The 24,479-nt window shown below is 43.6% G+C and overlaps 1 protein-coding gene across 2 annotated transcripts in view; it reads right to left on the bottom strand.

The window, feature by feature from the left end:
* LOC310704211 (uncharacterized protein) overlaps positions 1-24,479 on the bottom strand; it is a 253,324-nt gene that overhangs the window by 80,052 nt on the left and 148,793 nt on the right. Inside the window, exon 1 of one of the 2 annotated variants that reach the window (XM_083497404.1) lies at positions 21,204-21,316. The exons of the other annotated variant lie outside the window; for it this stretch is intronic. Coding sequence (XP_083353530.1) covers positions 21,204-21,302 — 99 coding nt within the window. The 5' untranslated portion in view covers positions 21,303-21,316. Of the gene's footprint in view, positions 1-21,203; positions 21,317-24,479 lie in introns of those variants that run through there. 2 annotated transcript variants of the gene reach the window in all.

Genomic DNA, 24,479 nt, shown 5'->3' with positions numbered 1-24,479 from the left:
GTTCTTGATCAGTGTTCATTACTTATAATGGATAGCAGTACATTTATTTTGGCCCTGTGTTGACAAGCCATTAATATTCTGAAAAGTTCTCTAATGGCTTTGCATACTTTCAATACCTGCTTAGGGAGTGAACAATATATGATAACAGAAGGAAGATAAGAAAATGAAGGTGGAAATGAGTGTAGTTCATTCTTGCCTTAAATTTAAAGTGAATTTGGTAAAAACCCTGCAAAGGTTGGAAAACACTTTACACCATGGAGGTTTCGTTTGGTTAGAGTCCGATCACATTGAATATATTACTAAAATGGCACAAGTAAAGAGAGTGCTTCCCCCTCCCCTGCAACAGTAGATATATAGGGTAACTATTAATTAACTGACTGCAAGTGTTCCCATTGTTTATGACCTGCAGAAGAGAAAAACAAAGTAGCATTTATTTATTTTTGAGAAGCTTAGGATTCCACTCCAGCATTTTGGAGGAAGAGAATATGGTGTTGAGATTATATGGTGAGTATCACTCTTGTTGCTTTTCTATAGGCCCCATTATGTGAATAACCATAGAATTACTGTGCCTCCATCCAAAGAAAATTACTTCAAGGGATGGCACAATATTATGTGGTTCCATTTCCAATTACCAGCATGGGGGGTGCAAAGGAAGTCCATTATAGTATTCTTCCTATTATGTGTTTAGGAATATGAATTCTGAATAGGATTCTGCATGGCGTATTTCTTTATTTACACTATTTATATGCCACCCATAACTAAAGTTCTCTGGACAACTGACAGCAAAAGTTAAAAACTGTTGTGCACAAAACTAAAACTATGAAATCTAATACCACATCAAGCCAGCAACAGAAGATAACATCAATAAATCAAACCCACAGCAGCACCAAAGATTCACAGGTCTTAAAATTCCAGAAATATCCAAAGGGCCACTAAGTCACAACGAATATTTAAAACCAAAAGACTGAAAATCCCGGGAAACTAAAAATTCTGGTGCCAAATATCTTCTAGGGGTCCGCCTACCCTCTGGAGCAAATTTGGGGAAGGGCATGCATGAAGGAGGATGGGGGAGGGGAGATGGGAGGGGAGGCAGATGGGAGGGGAGGCATTAGCAGAATTTATTTGATTGTACACGTGATTACAAGATTATTATTTTTTGCGCTGCTTCACCAATGTTTGTGTGTGCATTAAAAGACCACAAAACAAATATGTATGTACAATTATATCAAGGTATTTCATGAATGGTGGCTTACCTATACTGTGGAGCACATAAGTGCATCTGTAAAACACACACACAAATACACTTATGCAATCGCATGTAAAGATTTTAAAGTTTTTTTGCAGTGTGTTATCACCTTAAGATGACTGTTTTGCAGTGTTTTATCCATGCACCCATGCACTTGGGTAATAAGGGATGCAAAGCAGCTGAAGAAATGGAAGGCTGGAACAAAGTATGCATCCTTCCTTGTAATTCTTGTTTTTGTAGGCTAGGAAGAATGGTAATGTTCCTATCAAATATGTCTCCATTTTGAAAAGTCTATGAAATTTCTTCTAAGAATAAACACAAGGATTTGACAGAACACCATCCTATCCAAACAACAGTTAAATGACTTAACAGTGAGTTTATGGTATGCAATCAATTGCCCAGTATTTATCTCTCCCTTGCATGTTTATTTAAATGAACGTTCTAGTGGCAAGATATAACACATTTGTTCATTCATATGCAGTACTGAAATCAGATGGGGAATGTAAAGGAGACTTGTTGAGTTGAATAGGGCAGGTCAGCAGTATCTCTTTGGGAAAATGAGTAAACCTCACTTGATTTTTATTGGCTGCTTTCCTCATTCTTCACCCTCCCCTCCACAGCTTCTTATAGTTCAACCATGTATGACATTCTGCTGAGTGGAAAATGAACCAAGCCAGATCAACTGCCTTTATAACAGGCAAGAGACTTGGGGTATATTTTACTTGTGGAAAGGTTAACATGCTGTTCGCCACCCACTGGACAATTGCCTTGTTGAGATTGAATTACGGAGCAACTCAATAAAATGCAACAAGACAGAAAACTAGTCACTCGGGATCTTAATCCACATGTATGTATCTCATTAAACTCAGTGCAGCTTCTCAGGGAGAAGGGCCTAACATTGGCAGGGTTTGTTCATTGTTATAAGCCCACTTTCTTAAGGCTTGGACAGCTTGTCAGGACATTTCTGTCCACCTTGGGCAGATTTAAATATTTTAGAATAGCAACATTTACACTATTCCCTTTTGTCCCTGGGGACAAAACCACATGGCAGTCTCCTGGTAGTGTTTCACATGGCTGTTCTAAGTCATTTTCACCTACTGCAATCTCTTCTGGGAAGCTGCTGGTGTCTCTGTGGAAGGCTCACAGCACAAGTCCTGAGTGTTAATCATGCTGGTTCTCACATGGATGGAGTAGAACTTCAGTTTGGTTAACATTTTAATGAGAAACTTCCTAATTAACTTCTCAAAGCGGTACATAAACCAAAACACAGCTATACTTCAAAACTGACCTTTCTCCCTACAGCCCTGGAACCAAAAAAAGTGCACAAAATACCCTCTGAAATGCTGATCAGAGTCATAATCCTTTTATGCTGGAATCCCAGTACAGTGGTGTGATGGGATGATTAGCTGCTTGTGCGTAAAATCGTGCTCCCTCAGAGTTTGTGCCACTTCACAAACCTCTGTGTGTGACAGAGCTCCACAAACATGTCTGCCCTAGTCACTTGTAGATTCCGACAGTGGTTGTTTTCGGAATCGTCTCCAACATAAGAGCTCCTTAACGGAAACCCGCCTTCTGGACTCACGGCGTGACAGTTTCCGGCGAGGTGTGGGTCTCCCTATGGGAGCTTCAGATACCTCCCCACTGTTCTCGCTGGAAGCGTCTCTGAGCCCTCCCTCCTGCTCGCATTCCCTCAGAGATCCACTCCTCCCCCTGCTGGTTCCTGCTTCAGCTGTTGAGTCTCTTCCTTCCTCCCTGAGCCCCTCCACCACCTGTCCCTCCGATGGCAGTTCCCTGACATCCACCTCCCCTCCAGGGCCCCCCTCACCCCCTCCCATTTCCTCTCCTCTGGGAGGTGAAGAGGTAAAACCCCGAAAAGAATCTTCTTCATCTTCAGACATCTCGAACAATTCCCTCCATCGATCGCCGTCCTGGCTCGCTGACTCCTCCTCCTCCTCGGAATCTGTGAACCCCTCCAACTCCTCTTCTTCGTCGGTGGTGGCAAAGTATTCCCTCCGGAACCTCGCTACAGGCTGAGGTTTACGTGGGAACCTCTGATGAAAAGTTTCTATTAAAACTTCGTCATTGACATCCTCTGCCCTAACCCAGGTGTTTTCCGACTCCGGTTCCCCTTCCCACATTACCAAATACTCTACTTGATCTCCCTTCCACCTGGAATCGAGGATCTCCACTACATTGTAGCTTTGTTCCCTTTCCGCCATTGCTGGTCCCCGAGTGACCCTCCCTTCTCTGTCCCCTTTATACAGTGACAGCAATGACCTGTGGAAAACTGGGTGCAGCTTCATGTGGTTCGGTAACCGGAGTCTGAAAGCCACTGGATTGACCTGTTGTGTGATTTCAAATGGTCCCAGTCTTTTGGGTCTTAACTTCTTACAACCCCCTTTGAAGGGTAACCCTTGGGTTGACAGCCACACTTGGTCCCCCACCCTAATGGTTTCACCTTCTCTCCTGTGTTTGTCTGCCTGCCTCTTATATTCCTCCTTGGCCCTGTCTAAGTTAAGTTGGAGCTGGCGATGGATAGCTTCCATTTCTTCTACAAACTGTTCGGCAGCTGGAACGCTCCATCTCTCCCTTTCCCCCCCTGGGAAAGCCCTGGGATGGCACCCGTAATTTGCCAAAAAGGGGCTCATCCCCGTGGACACGTTCTCCGCATTGTTGTAGGCAAATTCCGCCAATGCCAACTTCTCCACCCAATCATTCTCTCTGTCATTGACGTAACACCTCAAATATTGTTGGAGGATGCCATTGGCTCTTTCCGCCTGCCCATTGGTTTCAGGATGCCGGGCCGTCGAGAAATTTACCTCTACATGCAGTAAGCTCATGAGCTTCCTCCAGAACCTGGAAGTAAATTGTTTCCCCCGGTCTGAAACCACCCTCAAGGGGGCGCCATGCAACCTAAACACATTTTCTACAAACAATTTAGCGGTTTCTTCTGCCGTGACCGCATGCGAGCAGGCTATAAAGTGTGCCATTTTGGTTAACAGGTCTACCACAACCATGATGGCTGTTTTCCCTCTGGACCTTGGCAGATCAGTCATGAAATCTATAGCTACTGCTTCCCATGGTCTTTCTGGTGTGGGTAGCGGTTCTAATAACCCTGCCGGCGCCCGCCTTTCCCCTTTGGCTCGCTGGCATTGTTCACAACTCCTCACATACTCCCGCACGTCTTCCCTGACCTTAGGCCACCAAAATTCCCTGGTCACCAGCCACATGGTTCTGTGTTGCCCAAAATGCCCCGCTGTGGGGCTATCGTGCAGCTGCTTGAGTACCTTCCCCCTCAACTCTCCTTCAGTAGTAGATAGGTAGCCGTGTTGGTCTGCCATAGTCAAAATAAAAAAATTCCTTCCAGTAGCACCTTAAAGACCAACTAAGTTAGTTCTTGGTATGAGCTTTCGTGTGCATGCACACTTCTTCAGATACCAAAGAAGTGTGCATGCACACGAAAGCTCATACCAAGAACTAACTTAGTTGGTCTTTAAGGTGCTACTGGAAGGAATTTTTTTATTTTAACTCTCCTTCAGGTATATATAACGCTCCCTTGTAGTACAACGCCCCGTTTCTCTCCTCAAAACCTCCGGGTTTATCTCCCTCCCTCCTGAGTCCCCTGAGTTTGTCCTGTGCGTATTTATCGTTCTCCGTTCCCTCTACCAGTTCTCTTTGCCCCACCAATGCCGCCCCACACACCCAGCGGTCCTCTGGAATGACATGTCTCTCTTCGGGTGCTCCCTCCCCCTCCAAATATTCAGGTTTACGTGAGAGAGCGTCCGCCCTAACGTTCTCTGGGCCTGGCACATAACAAATCTCAAAGTTAAATCTGGAGAACTCCTGTGCCCATCTCAACTGCCGTTGGTTGAGCACTCGTGCCGTTCTCCAATACTCTAGGTTCTTGTGGTCAGTGCACACTTGCACCTTATGTTGTGCGCCAATTAGCAGGTGCCTCCATCTCCGAAAAGCCTCATGGATAGCAAGAAGTTCTCGATCGTACACCGTGTAGTTCCTCTCGGATTTGTTCAGTTTTCGCGAAAAAAAGGCACACGGTCTCCACTCTGACTCCTCCCCCCCTGGCTGCAGGAGAAGCACCGCCCCAATGGCTCTGTCTGATGCGTCTGTTTCGACTCTCATCTTTTTTTGTAAATCCACATGCAGAAGTTGTTCTTCAGAGGCGAAGGCCCTTTTTAGCTCCTCAAAAGCTCGCTCCGCCTCCTCAGTCCAAACAAATTTCTTCTTACTGCTGAGACAGTCCGTTATGGGCGCCGTCAAGTGGGCAAAGTTTCGGATGAACTTACGGTAAAAGTTCCCAAACCCTAGGAACCTCTGCACATCCTTCTTTGTTTTGGGAGTTTTCCATTCCAGCACTGCCTGGACCTTGCCGGGATCCATAGCCAATCCCTTGTCTGACAGGCGGTACCCCAGGAACTCCACCTCCTTGGTATGAAACTGACACTTCTCCAGTTTCACCCACAGCCGGTTGTCTAGCAGCCTGCGCAACACTTCTCTGACGTCTCTCACATGCTGCTCCTCATTCTCAGAATACACCAACACGTCATCCAGGAAGGCCACACAATTCTTGTAAAGCAAAGGCCCTAGTACGTGGTTCATCAGCGATTGAAAGCACGCTGAGCCTGCTTGTAATCCAAATGGCATAACGAGATATTCAAATGCCCCCAAAGGGGTGAACATGGTGGTTTTCCATTCATCCCCTTTCCTTATACGTATCAGATTGTACGCCCCCCTTAGGTCCAGCTTGGTAAAAATCTTTCCCTTCCGCACCCTGTTCAAAATGTCATCTATTCTAGGCATGGGAAAGGCCAATGGTTCTGACACTGCGTTTAAGGCCCTGAAATCACACACAAGCCTCGGCTTGTTCGTGTTTTTTTTATCCACAAAAAACACTGGACTCCCCCCCACTGCCCTTGACTCTCTGATGAAACCCCTCTTCAGGTTCTTGTCGATGAATTCTCGTAACTCCTGCATTTCTCTGTCCGACATGGCATACAACTTGCCTACAGGGAGCTGTGCCCCAGGGAGTAAATTGATTTGACAATCAAAGGGTCTATGCGGGGGTAGTTGGTCAGCTTCCCTTTCGCTGAACACGTCGCTGAGATCTGCGTATTGTTGTGGCACCTTCACTTTCTCCGTTACTTCCGTCCCTGCTAGGGTGGCTTGGGCCCCTGCTGAACCCTTTCCCTCCCTGCAGTGTTCTAAGCAATGTGCGGAACCAAAGGAAACCACTCTCTGATGCCAGCCTACCAGTGGATCATGTAACGCCAGCCAGCTCATCCCCAAAATAATGGGAGCCCCTCCCAAGGTAGCCACATTAAACGCTATCAGTTCCGTGTGCCTTGCCACCTTCATTGTCATTGGGACGGTCTGCAAGCTGACTTCCCCTCCCAACAGCTCCCTGCCATCGATCGTGGTCACCTGCAGGGGGTTGCTTAAAGGGATCGTCTGTATCTGGTGTTCAGCTGCAAACTCCTTGCTCATGAAATTGCAGGAGCTGCCTGAGTCCAACAGCGCCTTAATCTTCAGAGGGTATCCGTTTTGCAACTCTAGTGACACCTCTATCACTAGGGCAGGTTTGGGGGGTTCTGGCGTGGGCACTTTCACTGCTCTTTGGCCTGGCTGCTGTGCCCTGACGGTGGCAGCCAGGCGTTGGCTTTTACTTGCTCCGATATCTCTTCCACTCCTCCCTCAACAGCTCCCACCATTCCTTGCCATTCCTTCCTCTGGGGGCAGACTCTGGCAAAGTGACCTGGCTGTTGGCAGAGATAGCATTTCCGGGCGCCTTTTCCCTCCTTCCTACCCCCTTCGCTGGGCTTTGAAACTGCGCGCGCGCGCGCTGTTCCGATTTCCATCGGCTCTGCCGGCGGGAAAGCTGGCTCAGGAATGTCTGGAATGCGGAACTCCTTCCAACGTTCCCCTTTACCTTCCCGCCTCTCCAAGGCTCTTGCCTCCTGGCGCGCTCCTATGGTCAGCGCAGATTTGGTCAGCTGATCCATAGACACCGCCCTGGGGCTCCGGGACAATTCGTCTTTCACAGCCGAAGAAAGACCTTCTTCAAATAGCATCTGAATGGGTGCCGCCGATAAATCCCACCCCAATCGGTGAACCAGCATGGTAAACTCAGTCCAGTACTCACGGACAGATCTGCTTCCCTGCTTGCAAGCCATTAGCTGTCTGCGCACCACTCCCTCCTCAATATCGCTGGAAAACATGATATCCATTGCACGAAAGAACTTCATGGTGTCCTTTAGGACGTCATTGTGCGTTGCCATCAGGGGTCGAACCCAGTCTCTTGCCCCCCTCTCAAGATGCCCAATCACGAAAGCAACTCGCGATTCCTCATCAGGGAATTCATCAAACTGCACATTAAGGGCATATTGCATCTCTGTCCTAAAGGCATGGTAGTCCTTGGGGTCCCCCCCAAACTTCTGCACCAATCCTGGTACCTTTCTGGGGAACTGGGTGGCTCTCCCCTTCTTGTCTGCATCCTGAGCCCTTCTCTCCTCAAGCCTCGCCGTCTGCAGCGCAAGTTGGATTTCCAACGCTCGGTACCTTTCTTCCAAGCTTGGACCAGCTCCAACCCCTGCTCCTTCGGTTCCGGCTGGGTCGCTCATGATGCCTGCTCCTGCACAAACAGCTTACAAAGACTGTCGGAATGCTGTGATGGGATGATTAGCTGCTTGTGCGTAAAATCGTGCTCCCTCAGAGTTTGTGCCACTTCACAAACCTCTGTGTGTGACAGAGCTCCACAAACATGTCTGCCCTAGTCACTTGTAGATTCCGACAGTGGTTGTTTTCGGAATCGTCTCCAACATAAGAGCTCCTTAACGGAAACCCGCCTTCTGGACTCACGGCGTGACAGTTTCCGGCGAGGTGTGGGTCTCCCTATGGGAGCTTCAGATACCTCCCCACTGTTCTTGCTGGAAGCGTCTCTGAGCCCTCCCTCCTGCTCGCATTCCCTCAGAGATCCACTCCTCCCCCTGCTGGTTCCTGCTTCAGCTGTTGAGTCTCTTCCTTCCTCCCTGAGCCCCTCCACCACCTGTCCCTCCGATGGCAGTTCCCTGACAAGTGGTATCTCGGGTTACAGATGCTTCAAGTTACAGATTCCACTAACCCAGAAATAGTACCTCGGGTTAAGAACCTTGCTTCAGGATGAGAACAGATGCTCCGGCAGCAGCGGGAGGCCGCATTAGCTAAAGTGGTGCTTCAGGTTAAGAACAGTTTCAGGTTAAGAACAGATCTCCGGAATGAATTAAGTACTTAACCAGAGGTACCACTGTGCTATGTTTCTAGAAAAAGAAGTGCCGAAGCTCCCCATGAACTTCTCCCTTGTTCTCTTGGAATAGCAATGGTGCCCACCTGAAAGGTGCCAGAGCTGAGCTCTGGCTGAAAAAAAAAGCCCTGTGGAACTCTATATTCTTACCTTCCTTCTGCACAGATGTGCATAATAATGTGCCATAACTGGATTAGATCCAAACTTGGCATTCCACAAATGGAACTGCTCCTTACATCTTCAAAATGTTATTGATCCAATCAGGAGGTTCCACGGGCAGCAAGTGGGGTGCGGGACTTTGGCAGATTATCCTTTCCCCCCTACAACCTAGTGCAATCCCCTGCATGCTTTTGGAGAGTCCCCATCCCTCTGGAGCAGAATTTTGTGGGGTGCAAGGAGAGGCAGTGAGGAAGGGAATTTGGAACAAGTCACTTCCATGCTTCCATCGGCAGGAGCAAAGTCTAGATCCAAGCTGTTGCTTTATCAGCATGTCACACTGCCATAGCATCAGTGCTGCATTGACAACACATGGCCACATAATTCTGCTGGCACCGCTTCACGCTTGATTATGTTGCATTAACGAAGCAGATCCTGGTCATTTCCATGAGCCAAGAGCAAGCTTCAGAACTGCATTGTTCAAAGCAAACCCCATTAATGGCACTTTAACAAACGAGTTTGATGACATATTTAGCCACAGCTCGTAAACTTTTGGTGTTCCAGAATAGCATGCAAACAGCAATTGTCTGAAAAAGCACATGCCGGCAAGAAAATGACACACTGGGGACTTGTATGGTAACTATTTCTGGATGGATTTACAATGGAGGTCTGCTTTGTGTGGCTAAAGCATCTTCTTTTTAAATAGTCATCTGCTCAATAAGTTTCAACTTATTCCTTAGACCAATAAAAATTAAGGCTGCAATTTCAAAGGCCTCTGGGGAAATTGGACGTGTAATTCCCATGACTACTAATTTGATATGAATATTGCTACTCAGACAAAATTATTTTAGCCTAAACTGTTGCTTACTGTGCCACTTCCTAATCAAATCATTTGACCTCCTAAAAATCTTTAGCATCTTGACTGCCCCATGTCTACACTGAAGTCTGAATCCTTGTTTGCAAGTTTTCTCCAGCATGCCAAATCTGAGTGATCAGCGGGTTAGGTCTTGATAACTAAGATATATTTGTAAAGGCATTCAGTAGAAAAAGATAGGCCCAGCTTCAGTGAAATATCCCCTCACCTACAGTAGAGGTGTCTTTTTAAAAAAACATATGAAATGAAATGAAAATTCCATCAGCAACCAGGGCATTTGCACTCTTCCTTAGTCCTTGTGACTCCCGAATTTTATTGTCGTGTTTTGAGCTATGCTCAAAGGTGCATTACAGGCAAACCGTTAGCATGTCACAAAAGCTTTACAATGCAGTCCTATACATGTCTATTTGGAACAGGTGTTATCTCAAGTGAGGTCTTTGGTCTATCTAGGGTAGTGTTATCAACATTGGGTGGCAGCAATTCTCCAGGATTTCAAAAAGAGTTCTGAGTTACCTTTCAGAACAAGATTTCACACCGAGTTCAGAGTTATCATTAAGCCCTATCCAGAGATGCCAGAAACTGAACCCAGCAGATTTCACATGCAAAGTCCTAGCGCTCTAATACTGAGCTACAGTCCTTTATTGAGTCCAGTGAGGCTTACTTGTTCACAGGGAAACCAAAAGGCTTGTTTACAAAGCTATTGTACTGTCAACCTTATTGTACACTTGTGAAACACGGACCACTTATAAACACTATCTCCAACTCCTCAAAAGATTCCATCAACGGTGTCTCCAGAAAAAAATACATTATATATGAACTAATGTCAGTGTACTGGAAGAAGCAAAGATCACCATTGTTGAAGCAATGATTCTTCAACATCAACTTTGTTGAACTGTTCATGTTGTTCGGATGCATGTTTATCATCTTCCAAAGCAACTACTCTATTCTGAACTTAAAAATGGAAAGTGTGATGCTGGTGGTCAACAAAAGAGGTTTAAAGACTCTCCCAATGAAAATCTAAAAAACAAATTGTAGTATAAAAACTGACAATTGGGAAACACTGGCCTGCGAGTGCTCCAGTTAGAGAAGAGCCTTTACCAAAGGTGTCATGGACTTTGAAGACCCTCAAACTCAGGATGAAAGAGAGAAACAAGCTAAGAGGAAGGCACGTTTGATCAACTCCCACCCAGAAACCTAAGTCCCCACTGTGGAAGGTCGTGAATTCGCCTCCACAGTCACCTATGGACACACTGTTAAGACTGTGTTCATGGAAGACAATTTTACTCGGCTATGAGTGATCGCCGAAGAAGACAACTTATGCTAAGGCGAGTGGCTATAGGACGCCAGCTTTAAACTTATTAATACCGTAGACACCCTAGTTTGTACAAGAGGGATCTCTGATTTCTGGCAATTCCTCTTTCTCCTGCTGTGCTTCCCATGCCATATCCCACAACATTCTGGAGGGTCCCTCAATAATCAGGAATGACTTCTGAAGCAATGCAAAAAGCTGCAGTACAAAGGAGAATGCAGGGTAGCCCTGTTGCATATGTGGAACTCTATTCACAGTTCTATGGATGTTTCCTAGTATTGCAAAGGCTGAAAAGAGCTGCAGCCATTTGCAGTACCTGAAAAATGGAGGAAGGCAACTTCCTTTCCTTGATTTAGAAAGATCCCCACTAGGAGGGAAGGGCAAATCTGTCATTTTTTGTTGCTCTCTGTTTCTCATTTTTCCAAGTTTAAATTCAGTTCTCCGTGTGCCCATATTAGTCTGTGGTTATTGTTATTATTTTTTAAAAAGGTGCTCATGAAAGTTCATCAGCATTTGCATGTGAATGTTGCCTAGCATATGCATTTTTGTATGCAATTATGCCCAAATATATACAATTTTGCAAAATTATGTTATTTTCTCATATGAATGCATTTTTGTCCACACTTTACTCTAGCATATGCACTTTGGTATCTATTACTTAGCTGAAGAACTACATTTCCAAAATGAGAGAACTGCAAATTTCAAGGGATGTCTGTGTTCATTGTACTGCATTTAAAACAGAAGCTACACCGGTTCAAAATGTTATGGCTGTGCTTTTGCAAATATTAACAGGATATAATTAGCATTTGTTATAGGTAAAATAAAATTGGACACATCAGCAGACAAGTTGAACAATTGATTGCTTCTTACTGAATAATGAAAAAGTTCATGCTGACTTCTTTTATAGAATTTCAATTTATTTATTTATACTTTCATTACTGTTGCTTTGAACACTTAAATCTGATAGAGTTTTATGTGACTCCAAAGCTCACACCATCAGCATTTTGGACATTAATGAACCCAATAAAAGGCATTATATACCCTGTATTTTTTAACACCATTACAAGTGCTCTTATTTGACTAAGTATTTGTTATGATTTTGTGGGGAAATCCAATTGAGCAAACAATGCCTTTGAAGAAACAATGTTGTAATAAAAGATCAAAGTTCATAAAATAAATCCTACTAGCGATGGATAATATCTGATTATCTCTTCAGCAACACAGAGGCATCTCAAACCTACACAGAGTTTCAACCTTATGTCCTGGGAAAAATCAGTGCAGGAAGGAAGTGAAATTGTTATGCACCAGATTCCAGTTGCCCTGATTCAAGGATTATGCTTAAATGTCAAGCCACAAAATGAATGCAAAGAATGCAAACATACTTTTGTCCTTTGTGCATTCACAAAATCTACAAAAGGCTCTCCATTAACCTGTTTTTAACTATGGCCAAGTTTTCACTGAAGTAGCAAACTCCCCTCACTATGTAACTTCAATTTGCAAGGCCACACAATGGATGGTCTATAGCCAATCTAAATCAATTTTGCATGTACCCATTCATACGTATCCTATGCCATTTCTGCTTTATTTGGTGAAGATGGTCTGAACATTTTTACTTAAACAATGGTTGCTGACTTGGTTCAGCAACTTTGCTCTCAGCCTCACCTCATGTCTCCAGCTCTGCTGCTTTTCCCGTGGGATCTCGCAACAGTTCTGAACATGACACTGTGGTGTTAACTGTAGTTTTTAAACTATGAGCTCCTTCAGGAAGTCGCACGGCTAATGATGAGCTGCATAAATGTTACTAAGTGACTTGAACCTTTGACAGTCTACACTGCATAGAGGTACATGTATTCCCTTGGTGATTAACAATAACAATTGAAGCCTACATTCAAACCTCCTTAAAAAAATCTAATAAAAGACTGCAAGGAAGCTGGGATCAAAGTATGAAAGCCATGCTTCAATGCAATTGTTGAAATAAACATATGGGGGAAAGATGTGATACAGTAAAAAATATTTTTAAAAAACCAAATACACCCAGTTGGTTAAGAGGGGAGTGGAGGGGAAGAGAGAAAGCTTTGCAGGATGCTAGGCCATTTTAAGAGAGCAAAATCAAAAGGCGTTACAGGTGTCATTTCCAAGTATGAACAGGACACTTCCAGAGTTTTGCTATTTTTGGGCGGGGGGGGGGAATTCAACCACCTACTAACAAAATCAAGCTGCATGATTATGGTTGGTTTAGGAGCTATGGGCAATAATCATGCTGTCCCCAATCATGCTGTTTCTTTTTGCAAGAAGGAAAGTGATGAGTAAATGCACTGAGGAGAATGGAATGCCACCTGCTTTGATGCACCATGATGCACGTCCTCTCAAACATATACTCGATAAACAGGCAATCTGGAAGTGCCCTACTTCAGCTTTGCACACACCCTGAGGAGGATTTATGGCAGTGCGAGTGGTGCAGCAGCACTGGGTGCACAGCCGGGGGGGGAGCGGCTTCTCAAAACCTGGCTTTACGAAAGAGGTGTGAGGACACTGACAAAGTCCTAGAGTTCTCCCCTGCCTCCTTCCCAAAGCCAGGCAAGCACTTATCAGGCTTTGGGGAGGAGGAGGAAGAGGAGGAAGGGCTCTAGGATCTTGCCAGAGCCTTGCACTTTCTTCGCAAAGCCCACAGCCATGCTGCAAGGGCTGGGGGAAAGGCATCAAATGATGACCTTGCACAAGATGGCATGTTAGCTCAGTTGGTTAGCGTGTGGTGCTGTTAACACCAATGTCACAGGTTAAATCCCCGTATGGGACACCTGCATATTTCTGCATTGCAGGGGGTTGAACTAGATGATTCTCAGAGTCCCTTCCAACTCTACAATTCTATGATTTTGTGTTTACTCCTGACACTCCACATCTGCCTAACCCAATAATCAAATCATGAACATCAGTATTATATTGGAGTGGGCACAGCAGGAATGACAACATTGTTAGTGTGGCCAGTGGTACAATACTGCTCCCTCCTCCATGCATTGAGTGTTTAGAGAAGCCGGTGTAAAATGTACTATAGTTTCACAGAAATTTGTAAGGGGGTGAATGTTGAAGTGCTTTTGTACTTCTGCCTACAGACCAACTGTCTTGGACACCTGGTCTGCTGAATGCTGGCTGCATTAGCACCATACCCCATTTTACATTTCAAGCTAGAAAAGACCTTCTAAAGGAAATGATGCTTGATTCATAATATAGCTGAGCATTATCAACTGGACAAATGTGTATCCTGAACCTGACAATTGTGAACCAGCAGCCTCACTAATGAATGTAAATCAAGTGATCTGCAGGCCTTTGTGAATAGGGATGCAGGGACAGAGGGGATACTCCATTCAGTTCACATTCAGTTCTGAAACAATATGCAAACCGAAACACGGCTATCTTTCAAAATTCACACTTCTCCAAAATTGCAGTGCCATTCCCCACCCAAGTAATGTGCACAAAAATGCATATACTGTGGTAAGGTGTGCACTGGTGAAAATAACAAAAATGTATTGCAGTAGGGAAAATTGCTTTTCAAAAGCATGTTTGCTAGAATAAATTCACACTAAAATGCTGATGTATATTTATTAGGTTTCTTTCTTTAAAAAAATGCAAACTGATGTGGAAATGCAGAGAACCAAATTTAAAGTTGTATAAATGAGAAGCTGAGAGAAGCCACAATTGATGGGCTCTCTCATCCTTATTTGTGAACGAGCCTTTATGAGATAAAACAAAAGGGAGACTGAATGGATGTTAGTATCTATTAATTGTAAAAATCTGATTGAACACACTTTTGGTGCTTATAGGCCCATCCCTCACCATTTTCTAGTTAGAAACTTCCCTGAGGATGAGCTGCAATCGAAAGGCTAATTTTCACAGATATGCACGCAGTATGTTTTCTTGTAACTTGATTACCCACCCACATCTGACAACTAGTGGCTGACCATGCGAGTCCCAGCCTCAGGCTGCAATGCACTGCTTGAATTCCAAAAGTACTTGAAATATTATTTTTCAGATGTTTTTACTACTCATCTCTTGCTGGATACTTTGAGGAACACACCGATCAAATGTTTCCCACATGGCGGCGATAATCTGGTGGAGTAGAGTGGAATGGAGTGTGTGTGTAAAGGGTGCAGTTTAGAAGGACACATGCATAAAACATGTCTATCAAGAAGGTCCAACTATGAGGGAAACTATCTGATGAAATGACAGATGAATAACCCTGTTACAAAGAGATAAATAAACTAGCCAGGACACAGAAGTGATTCTTTGGTTGTAATTGTTTTCTCTTCTGCAAGGTTACTAGCCAACAAATGGAATTACTTTGGAAGGAAGCATGTGATGAAAGCTCCTCATAAGGGAACAAACAGAATTCCCTTCTCTTCACAACCCAGCTGAATATACGCAATGGACTGCTCACTTTGACATTTTAATTAGATTACTGGTCACTACTTGCCCTACTAAGAATGCAAGGCAGGTATAAATCTACACACATTTGGTAAAGGTATGACAGTCTGAGGAAAAAGGGAATTTCCCCTCTAGAAGGAAGATTCAAGTTTATTTTATTGACTTGCAAAAGAAGCCAGTCTGCAAAGTTAAAACAACCCACTTGACAAACAATCCACCCCTCCCTCTTTTTAAATCTAATTCACAAGGGTTAAATAAAGGGTATGAAGGGTAATCTGGAATTGCACTTCACTGTATTTCAAGACAGCCAATATTATAAGAAAAGCTTTTGTCTCTTTGTTCATTTCCTGATGAATTTCACATAAACACAGATTTCTGTTCTTGGAATCCACTTGCGGTCATATGGTTTTGCCATTCTTAATTGCTGATCCCAGCAAAAATACCAACCTATTATTTCTGTGTTTTTGCGTTTATATTTACACATCTCTTTGAAATTGATAGATAAGAAATGAACAGCTGATTGATCGGATTATCCTGCCATTCCCCTAAGAATAGCCAGGTGACATATAGATGGATGGCCCTCTGCCCCCATTTCTTGAGGAACTTGGACTAGAAGAAGATTGATCCCTAGGGCAAGACCTGCCAAAAGAGAAAAGGACACTATTTATGTAAGTGGTGGTGGCGGCGGCGGTGAGAATACTGTTAGCACAGAATTGGAAGACTTGAGAAATTCCAATAAAAGAACAATGGCAAGAAAATCTGATGAGTTATGTGGAATTGGCGAAGCTGACACACAGACTTCGGGAAAGGGACAATAGGGGGTTTGAAAAAGAGTGGGAACCTTTTATATTATATTTGCAGAAACAAAGAAAGAATATTTACCTGATGGTAGGATCTAAATAAATATTCACAACTTTATGGATAGGAAACAGATAATGCAATAAAAGGAAAAATATGGTATTTGTAGAAAACAGCAGAATATACGAATGAGGTTAATAAATCAAAAACGGAAGTTGAGGGAAGTCCAAAAGGGGGGAGGGAGAGATGTGATGTAAGCTGTATGTTATAAGTATATTTGTAATGAGAGAAAAGAAAATTAATTTAAAAATAATAATAAAAAATAGAAGATTGATCCCTGCTGGCTGTTGCCGACCACTCTCTATTTACCCTATGCATGCCACCCTAAGCTTCTTAGTGAAATGTTATGATAAACAAAAATAATAATAATGTTTTTACCATGAGAAAGTAAAAGACCAGACGTTGTTGGATTCCAACGCCCATCAGCCCCAGCCAGCACAAAAATTGATTGGGGTGATGGGAGTTGTGATCCAGCAAAAACTGGAGGACCACGTTTTCTTGAGTGTTGAACTGGAAGAATCCAAATTACTTATTGGACAAGAGTGATCCCGTGGAGTTCTGGAGCAGGAGGGAGAAGCAAAGGTGGAGGAACCATGCCAGCTTATGCTGGCAGGACAGAGGATGTGGTGAGGCCTCCCCTCGTTCATTGTTCAGGGGGCTTTTACTTTTTTTAAAAAAAAAAGCTTATTTCCCACTGATTTCAAAAAGAGATAAAATATGCCAATTCCAGGGCTAGTAAGGTTGTTCCCAATTCTCATGGGGATGGTGGTGCCTAGAGAACAGGAATGTTTGGGATCCTATGGATCCACAGAATCTCCCAGCATACCCCCATGGGTGCCTCCACCATCAGAAGAGCACTGTCTGCATACCTTTCTACAACCTCAAAGAGGTATAAGGTCAGATCTCTTTCTCCTAGGCTGGATTTCTCACTGACCTTGGAGAGCAGGAGTTCCAAAAAACCCTTATGGTCTCTGGGAACCCCTCTCAGGGAGCATAAGATTGCAACTAGAAAGGCAGATGAAGCAAATAAAGGTCTTTATTAGAGCAAATGGAAATTATGAGACTCAAGAGAGAAAAAGACTGAACTTTAATAGAATTGCATTAAAAAGTTTATCTCTACCTGCCTTGAGGCAACATAAATGACTCATGTGAAATAAATAAAAAATAACCCATGTTTTCATAATTTGTTAACAGTTCAAAGTTAAAATAGTTTTTAATGGTTAAATGCATCCACTGTAGTTCATTAGCTAGGAATAAACTTTTAATGTGGCAATTTTTATTCTGTTCCCTTCTTTCTGTTAAGCCATATTAGAATTGTTGTCAACACAGTCCAGAGATTTTATGAGATACAAGGAGTGCGCAAATTTATTACATCTGGATAAGAACTCTTCGAAGGCAATTTTGAAGAATTTACTTGAAGAATCAGTTTTAATACTGCATGAAACAGCCTCATAATCTTTTATTTCATTGGTTCTCAACCCAGCACAACCCTTCTTCCCGATTTTGACATCTTTGTCTGAAGTGCATGGATGGGATATTATCCAAAAGATGCTTTGATATATCTTTCATTCCATTTCACTAATCTAACTTCTCCCCCATTTCATTTAAAATCACAGAGGGAATAAGGAATGTGGTTGTGTAACAGTGGCCAATGAATGAATGGGGCCCAAAAAAGTACAGAAAAATAAGCTTAAGGTGAAAAAAAATGAAGCGGCTCCTATTTGGGCTTAAAAGTAGGTCATGGATCAGGAAATGTTGAGAACTACTGGTGTAGAGGCAGGTAGAGATGGAATCCAACTCAACCAGAAAGGTCCAATAAGGTTAGAGTTTTGGATGTCTAAACTGGGACAGGAGGATCGCCATAGGGGTCATGTAAGGAACATGGGAGGAAGATCAGTTTGGTACTGAGGCAATCAGAGAGTCTCGAGGTTACAGTGTGAATCAGAGGTCAGGGTTGAAGACAGCTTGCCCAGGTCATGAAGTTAGCAGTGATGAACAGGATCTTTGTGGAAAGCATACGACTGAGATGTAGGACTTGGGCCTGTACCATAACCAAAAAAGAAATTAAGGAAGAGAGAATGGAGAATAAAGAAGGGGCAGCAAAAGAAACCGTGTTGCAGTATTAAGAACGGGTGTGTTGTGATGTATCAATGTATTAGTTATCGGAATGATAGGAGAAGGAAACACTTTATACCACACCACTGGGAATAGACCATTAATCTAATGTTTAAAATGTCAGTCTAACCTGTTTTAGAGGACTGAAAACCTGTGAATTTTGTGCAAACGCTAAGAAAATACTCTTTCAAAAGTTTTTGATGGGGAAAAATTCTCCGTTTATCAGACGCTGAAAGATCAATATTATCTGGTAGCCTTTTGATTTATGAGGTGCCTCAGAAAGACTCCCTTTTTTGCCTCCCATCTAACAAGTGGTTGAAGTCATTCAGTGATTTGGGATGGGATGGCATCATCCCGATGATGATACCTAGCTCTTATCTCTCATTTCTATCTTCTAATCCCAGGGAGCCTAGGAAATTTATACAACAAATGCCAATGTAAATAAATTGAATCTTAATCCAGACAAGATATCTGTTGGGGCACTAATGATCTGACTTGTAGGCCCTGAAATATCGGGAGGCATTCTTACTCCATCACTAAAACCAACACAAAAAGTACAAAATTAATTTATATTAATAAATGCTTGGGTTTGTTTTTTTAAAAAAAACAACAACACCTAATCAGGACAGAGTCTTTCAAAATGAAGAATAAAATGAAGTGTAGCTCTCACTCATTCATGGTAGCTGTGTACACACCATACATTAAAAGCACAAAACCCCAATTTCTGGGAACTATACTGAAGCTGAGGCTCCAATACTTTGGCCACCTCATGAGAAGAGAAGACTCCCTGGAAAAGACCCTGATGTAGGGAAAGATGGAGGGCACAAGGAGAAGGGGATGACAGAGGACAAGATGGCTGGATATTGTTCTCGAAGCTACCAGCCTGAGTTTGACCAAACTGTGGGAGGCAGTGGAAGACAGAAGTGCCTGGCGTGCTCTGGTCCATGGGGTCATGAAGAGTCGGACACGACTAAATGACTAAACAACAATAGTCCCACAGCGCTCCAATTCCCAGTACCCTTCACAAACTACATTTTCCAGGATTATTGGAAGGGGGTCCTTTAAATGTGTTCTGCATATGCAGCCTGAGTGGGTCTGACTGGTTTGGAACTGATCCTATGGATCCATAAATCCTTGCCCTTACACATTAAGGCAAAGCTTTCCAAACTCTGTGTCGTGACACGTTAGTGTGTTGGCTGCAGTGTGTAGGCGTGTTGTATGAACATTCTCCACGCTCCTCCCAGGACTGGAAAGGGGTTAGTTTAACCTCTGGTTTGTCAGTAAAACTGAATTACTGTGTCACAAAATGACGCATGTCTAAAAAGTATGTCACCAACATGAAAAGTCTGGAAAGCTCTGCATTAAGGCAAAAGCCTTGCCTTTATCTTTTGTCATGTCATCATATTAACCAAACCTGGTTGGCTACTTAGTGATGTAGTGTTGCCTATTGGCTAGTCACCTGTCATGTGACTGATTGTGAAGGTAGGAGACAAACACTGCCACCTGCCAGTGGCTACAGCCAGGAAGCCAATAGAAACAGTAACTGGAAGGTGGGGAGTAATGCAGCAGCAACTGGAACACCAGATAAGATTTTTTAAAAGTAAATATTCTTGCAACCAAAGGACTTTCTGGATATATGTTTGCATGTGCGCACAGAGAGAGAGAGAGAAAGAAAGAGAGAGAGAGAAATGGCTATTTTTGCCCAAAAGATCCACATGGGACAGAATTCAGTACAGTCTGAGTATTAAATATGCTTTTGGATAGAGACCAATCTGGGAATTCTCTGAATGGAACCATAAGAAACTATATGATAGATATAAGAACTGAGAATTCGTCCTAAAATAGATTTTTAAAAAACCAAATAGTTTAATGACTTTTGCACATTTAAATTCTGTAGTTAAAGCATTAGAGCAGACATTTTTCCTAGGTCAGTACCTATCATATGTTTGCTGTGGCAGTACTTTTACTGTTCATATGTCTTTTCAGAGTTCATAATATAACCTGTACGTTTATTTTAAGAGGTTGAAATCTGTCATGTGCCAGTTGTGAACCGTGTTGACATTTTCATAGCTGGCAGCTTTGAACTTTTGGTAACATGATTTCCCTTCACAGAGGAAGAGAAATCCTGCCAGGAGCATATTACCCAGAAGGCAATATATACCATTCTTTGACACGATATTCACAGCCACATTTCCCCAGGGGTATAGTGCTACATGTGCAGCCAAGTGTTCCTGATTATGTTCAGTTATAGCTGGAGCATCTACAAACTGCCATCAATTTGGTTTTTTCGTTTCAGGTTCTGAATCTCCAAACCCATTTACTGAGGTGGTTTGTTTTCTCATTTTTGTTCCCATCTCCCTACACCTTCTGGGTAATAGCAGGCAGGAGACATTTTCGCTGCGCTTTCATTTTCTCATAAATAATATTCCAATGCAGGTGATTCAAATACAAATTCCACCAATGATGTTATACTCAGAATTGTTATGTTCCCCATACACCGGAGCCTTTAGATTTGCATGTAAGGGCACACAATTCAGCACAATTTCAATGAGAAACCATGAAGTAGGTGCCTTGCTCTCCCATTGAAATCAATACATAGTGTTTAGCTGGAATGTGCCCACAGATTCCACATACCTTGTCTGCATCCCTCAATCCACACTACTTCTCCTTCTGACACAATTCAGCAGCAGCAAAGGAAGGGGAAGAGATAGGGCCAATGGCAGACCAGAACATGTGCTGCTCAGTCCTATTGGTATTGCCCCTGAGAAGACTGTGACCATGCCAACCAGGACAAACATGCCCTTTCCCCAGGGAAAAGGAACAATCACTCAAAGAGTCTGTTTATGCTCAGGCAGCTGCTTTGTGTTAGTTTTTTTCAGTGCGTCATGTACCATCTGTACAGCGAACATCTACAGGGCCATGCATAACTAACCTCTGAGATGGGCTTCACGGGTGACGGTGAAACACCACCAACCATTTCTGCTTCCAGATGGCTACCCCTTCTCTGCTGTCTGATGGTGAACTCATACATTTCCTCCACTCACTTCTTTTGAGTAAGATTCTAAAAAAGGAGGAGGACATTTTGTACTTCTTTCAAGTTACACTTGATTTGTCTGGTACATCAAAACATCTGAGCTGTTAACGGTGATCAGAGATGTCTCGAAGTCAGGGCAGGGGAAACCTTATGAGCAGGAATAGCAAGTGAGAACTGGCTCAGCAGGTACTGCCCCTCACAAACTCTGCTTACCCCCACACCGTCCAGGTAAGTCACAGTGACATTAGGATCAGGAGTGAGGCACTGGTCCACTGTGCCAGTCACTCCTGCTCACTAGTATATCTATCTTTCGGTTCCTGGTTTTGTTTGTAATATATTGGGGGAGGCCAACTTCTGCATTTTTGGAAGCCAGATTCACTACACAGTATTTCTGGGGAGATCTCTGCTCAGGCCAAGCATGCAAAAGGAAGGGAGATAGTAGTAATGGGGGACTTCAATTACCCGGATATTTGTTGGATGTCAAGCTCAGCCAAGAGCATAAGGTCAAACAGATTCCTCACTGGCCTTGCAGACAACTTCATTGTCCAGAAAGTGGGAGAAGCAACAAGAGGAACAGCCATTTTAGATCTGGTCCTAACCAATGTTGATGACCTGGTTAGTGGGGTAGAAGTGGAAGGATCATTAGGCGCGAGTGATCATGCTCTTCTGAAGTTTACTATACAGCGGAAAGGAGCGGCCAAGCATACTAGGACTCAATTTCTTGACTTTAAGCAAGCCGACTTCATAAAACTTAGGGAAGTGCTGGGTGAGATCCCATGGACAGTAATACTAAAAGGAAAGGGAGTTCATGATGGCTGGGAGTTTGTTAAGAGGGAGATAGTAAAAGCACAACGTCAGGCAATACCAATGAGACGGAAACATGGAAGGTGCTTAAAGAAGCCAGGGTGGCTATCTAAAGAACTTTTAACTGAGTTACGATTAAAAAAGGATGTGTACAAAAAATGGAAAAGGGGGGAAACCACCAAAGAGGAATTCAAACAAATAGCCAGCACGTGTAGACACAAAGTCAGAAAAGCTAAAGCACAGAATGAACTCAGGCTTGCTAGAGAGGTTAAAAGCAACAAAAAAGGCTTTTATGGGTATGTTCGTAGCAAAAGGAAGAACAAAGAAACAGTGGGGTCACTCAGAGGAGAAGATGGTGAAATGCAAACAGGGGACACAGAAAGGGCTGAACTCCTCAATGCCTTCTTTGCCTCAGTCTTCTCCGATAAAGAAAACAATGTCCGACCTGAAGAATTTGGAGCAAATGATTCAGCAGAGGAAACACAGCCCAGAATAACTAAGGAGATAGTACAAGAATACTTGGCTAGTTTAGATGTATTCAAGTCTCCAGGGCCAGATGAACTGCATCCAAGAGTATTAAAAGAACTGGCAGATGTGATCTCAGAACCACTGGCAGTCATCTTTGAGAATTCCTGGAGAACAGGCGAAGTCCCGGCAGACTGGAGGAGGGCAAATGTTGTCCCTATTTTCAAAAAGGGGAAAAGAGAGGACCCAAATAATTACCGCCCAGTCAGTCTGAAATCAATACCAGGGAAGATTCTGGAGCAGATCATTAAGCAAACAGTCTGTGAGCACCTAGAAAGGAATGCTGTGATCACCAACAGTCAGCATGGATTTCTGAAAAATAAGTCATGTCAGACTAACCTGATCTCGTTTTTTGACAGAATTACAAGCCTGGTAGATGAAGGGAACGCAGTGGATGTAGCCTACCTTGATTTCAGCAAGGCATTCGACAAGGTGCCCCATGATATTCTTGTAAAGAAGCTGGTAAAATGCGGTCTTGACTATGCTACCACTCAGTGGATTTGTAACTGGCTGACTGACCGAACCCAAAGGGTGCTCATCAATGGTTCCTCTTCATCCTGGAGAAGAGTGACTAGTGGGGTGCCACAGGGTTCTGTCTTGGGCCCGGTCTTATTCAACATCTTTATCAACGACTTGGATGATGGACTCAAGGGCATCCTGATCAAATTTGCAGATGACACCAAACTGGGAGGGGTGGCTAACACCCCAGAGGACAGGATCACACTTCAAAACGACCTTGACAGATTAGAGAACTGGGCAAAAGCAAACAAGATGAATTTTAACAGGGAGAAATGTAAAGTATTGCACTTGGGCAAAAAAAATGAGAGGCACAAATACAAGATGGGTGACACCTGGCTTGAGAGCAGTACATGTGAAAAGGATCTAGGAGTCTTGGTTGACCACAAACTTGACATGAGCCAACAGTGTGATGTGGCAGCTAAAAAAGCCAATGCAATTCTGGGCTGCATCAATAGGAGCATAGCATCTAGATCAAGGGAAGTAATAGTGCCACTGTATTCTGCTCTGGTCAGACCTCACCTGGAGTACTGTGTCCAGTTCTGGGCACCACAATTCAAGAAGGACACTGACAAACTAGAACGTGTCCAGAGGAGGGCAACCAAAATGGTCAAAGGCCTGGAAATGATGCCTTATGAGGAACGGCTAAGGGAGCTGGGCATGTTTAGCCTGGAGAAGAGGAGGTTAAGGGGTGATATGATAGCCATGTTCAAATATATAAAAGGATGTCACATAGAGGAGGGAGAAAGGTTGTTTTCTGCTGCTCCAGAGAAGCGGACACGGAGCAATGGATGCAAACTACAAGAAAGAAGATTCCACCTAAACATTAGGAAGAACTTCCTGACAGTAAGAGCTGTTCGACAGTGGAATTTGCTGCCAAGGAGTGTGGTGGAGTCTCCTTCTTTGGAGGTCTTTAAGCAGAGGCTTGACAACCATATGTCAGGAGTGCTCTGATGGTGTTTCCTGCTTGGCAGGGGGTTGGACTCGATGGCCCTTGTGGTCTATTCCAACTCTATGATTCTATGATTCTATGATTCTATGATTCTATGATTCTATGATTCTATGATTCTATGACTCTTGGAGAGCTGCCACTGCCAGTTGGAGGAAGTACTGGACTTAGATGAATCAGTGGTCTTGCTTTGTCCATAGCTCAGCAGCAGAGCATCTTGTGTCTATGCAGATGGACCCTGGTCCAATCCCCAGCATCTAAGGTACAGCTGGGAGTGAACCCTCTCTGAAATCCTGGACAGAAGAAGAAGAAGAGTTTGGATTTGATACCCCGCTTTATCACTACCCGAAGGAGTCTCAAAGCGGCTAACATTCTCCTTT

The sequence above is a fragment of the Podarcis liolepis genome (genome assembly GCF_965112155.1).
Source record: "Podarcis liolepis genome assembly, chromosome: 3".
NCBI classification, from domain to species: domain Eukaryota; kingdom Metazoa; phylum Chordata; class Lepidosauria; order Squamata; family Lacertidae; genus Podarcis; species Podarcis liolepis.
This window is presented reverse-complemented; position numbering and strand designations above follow the sequence as displayed.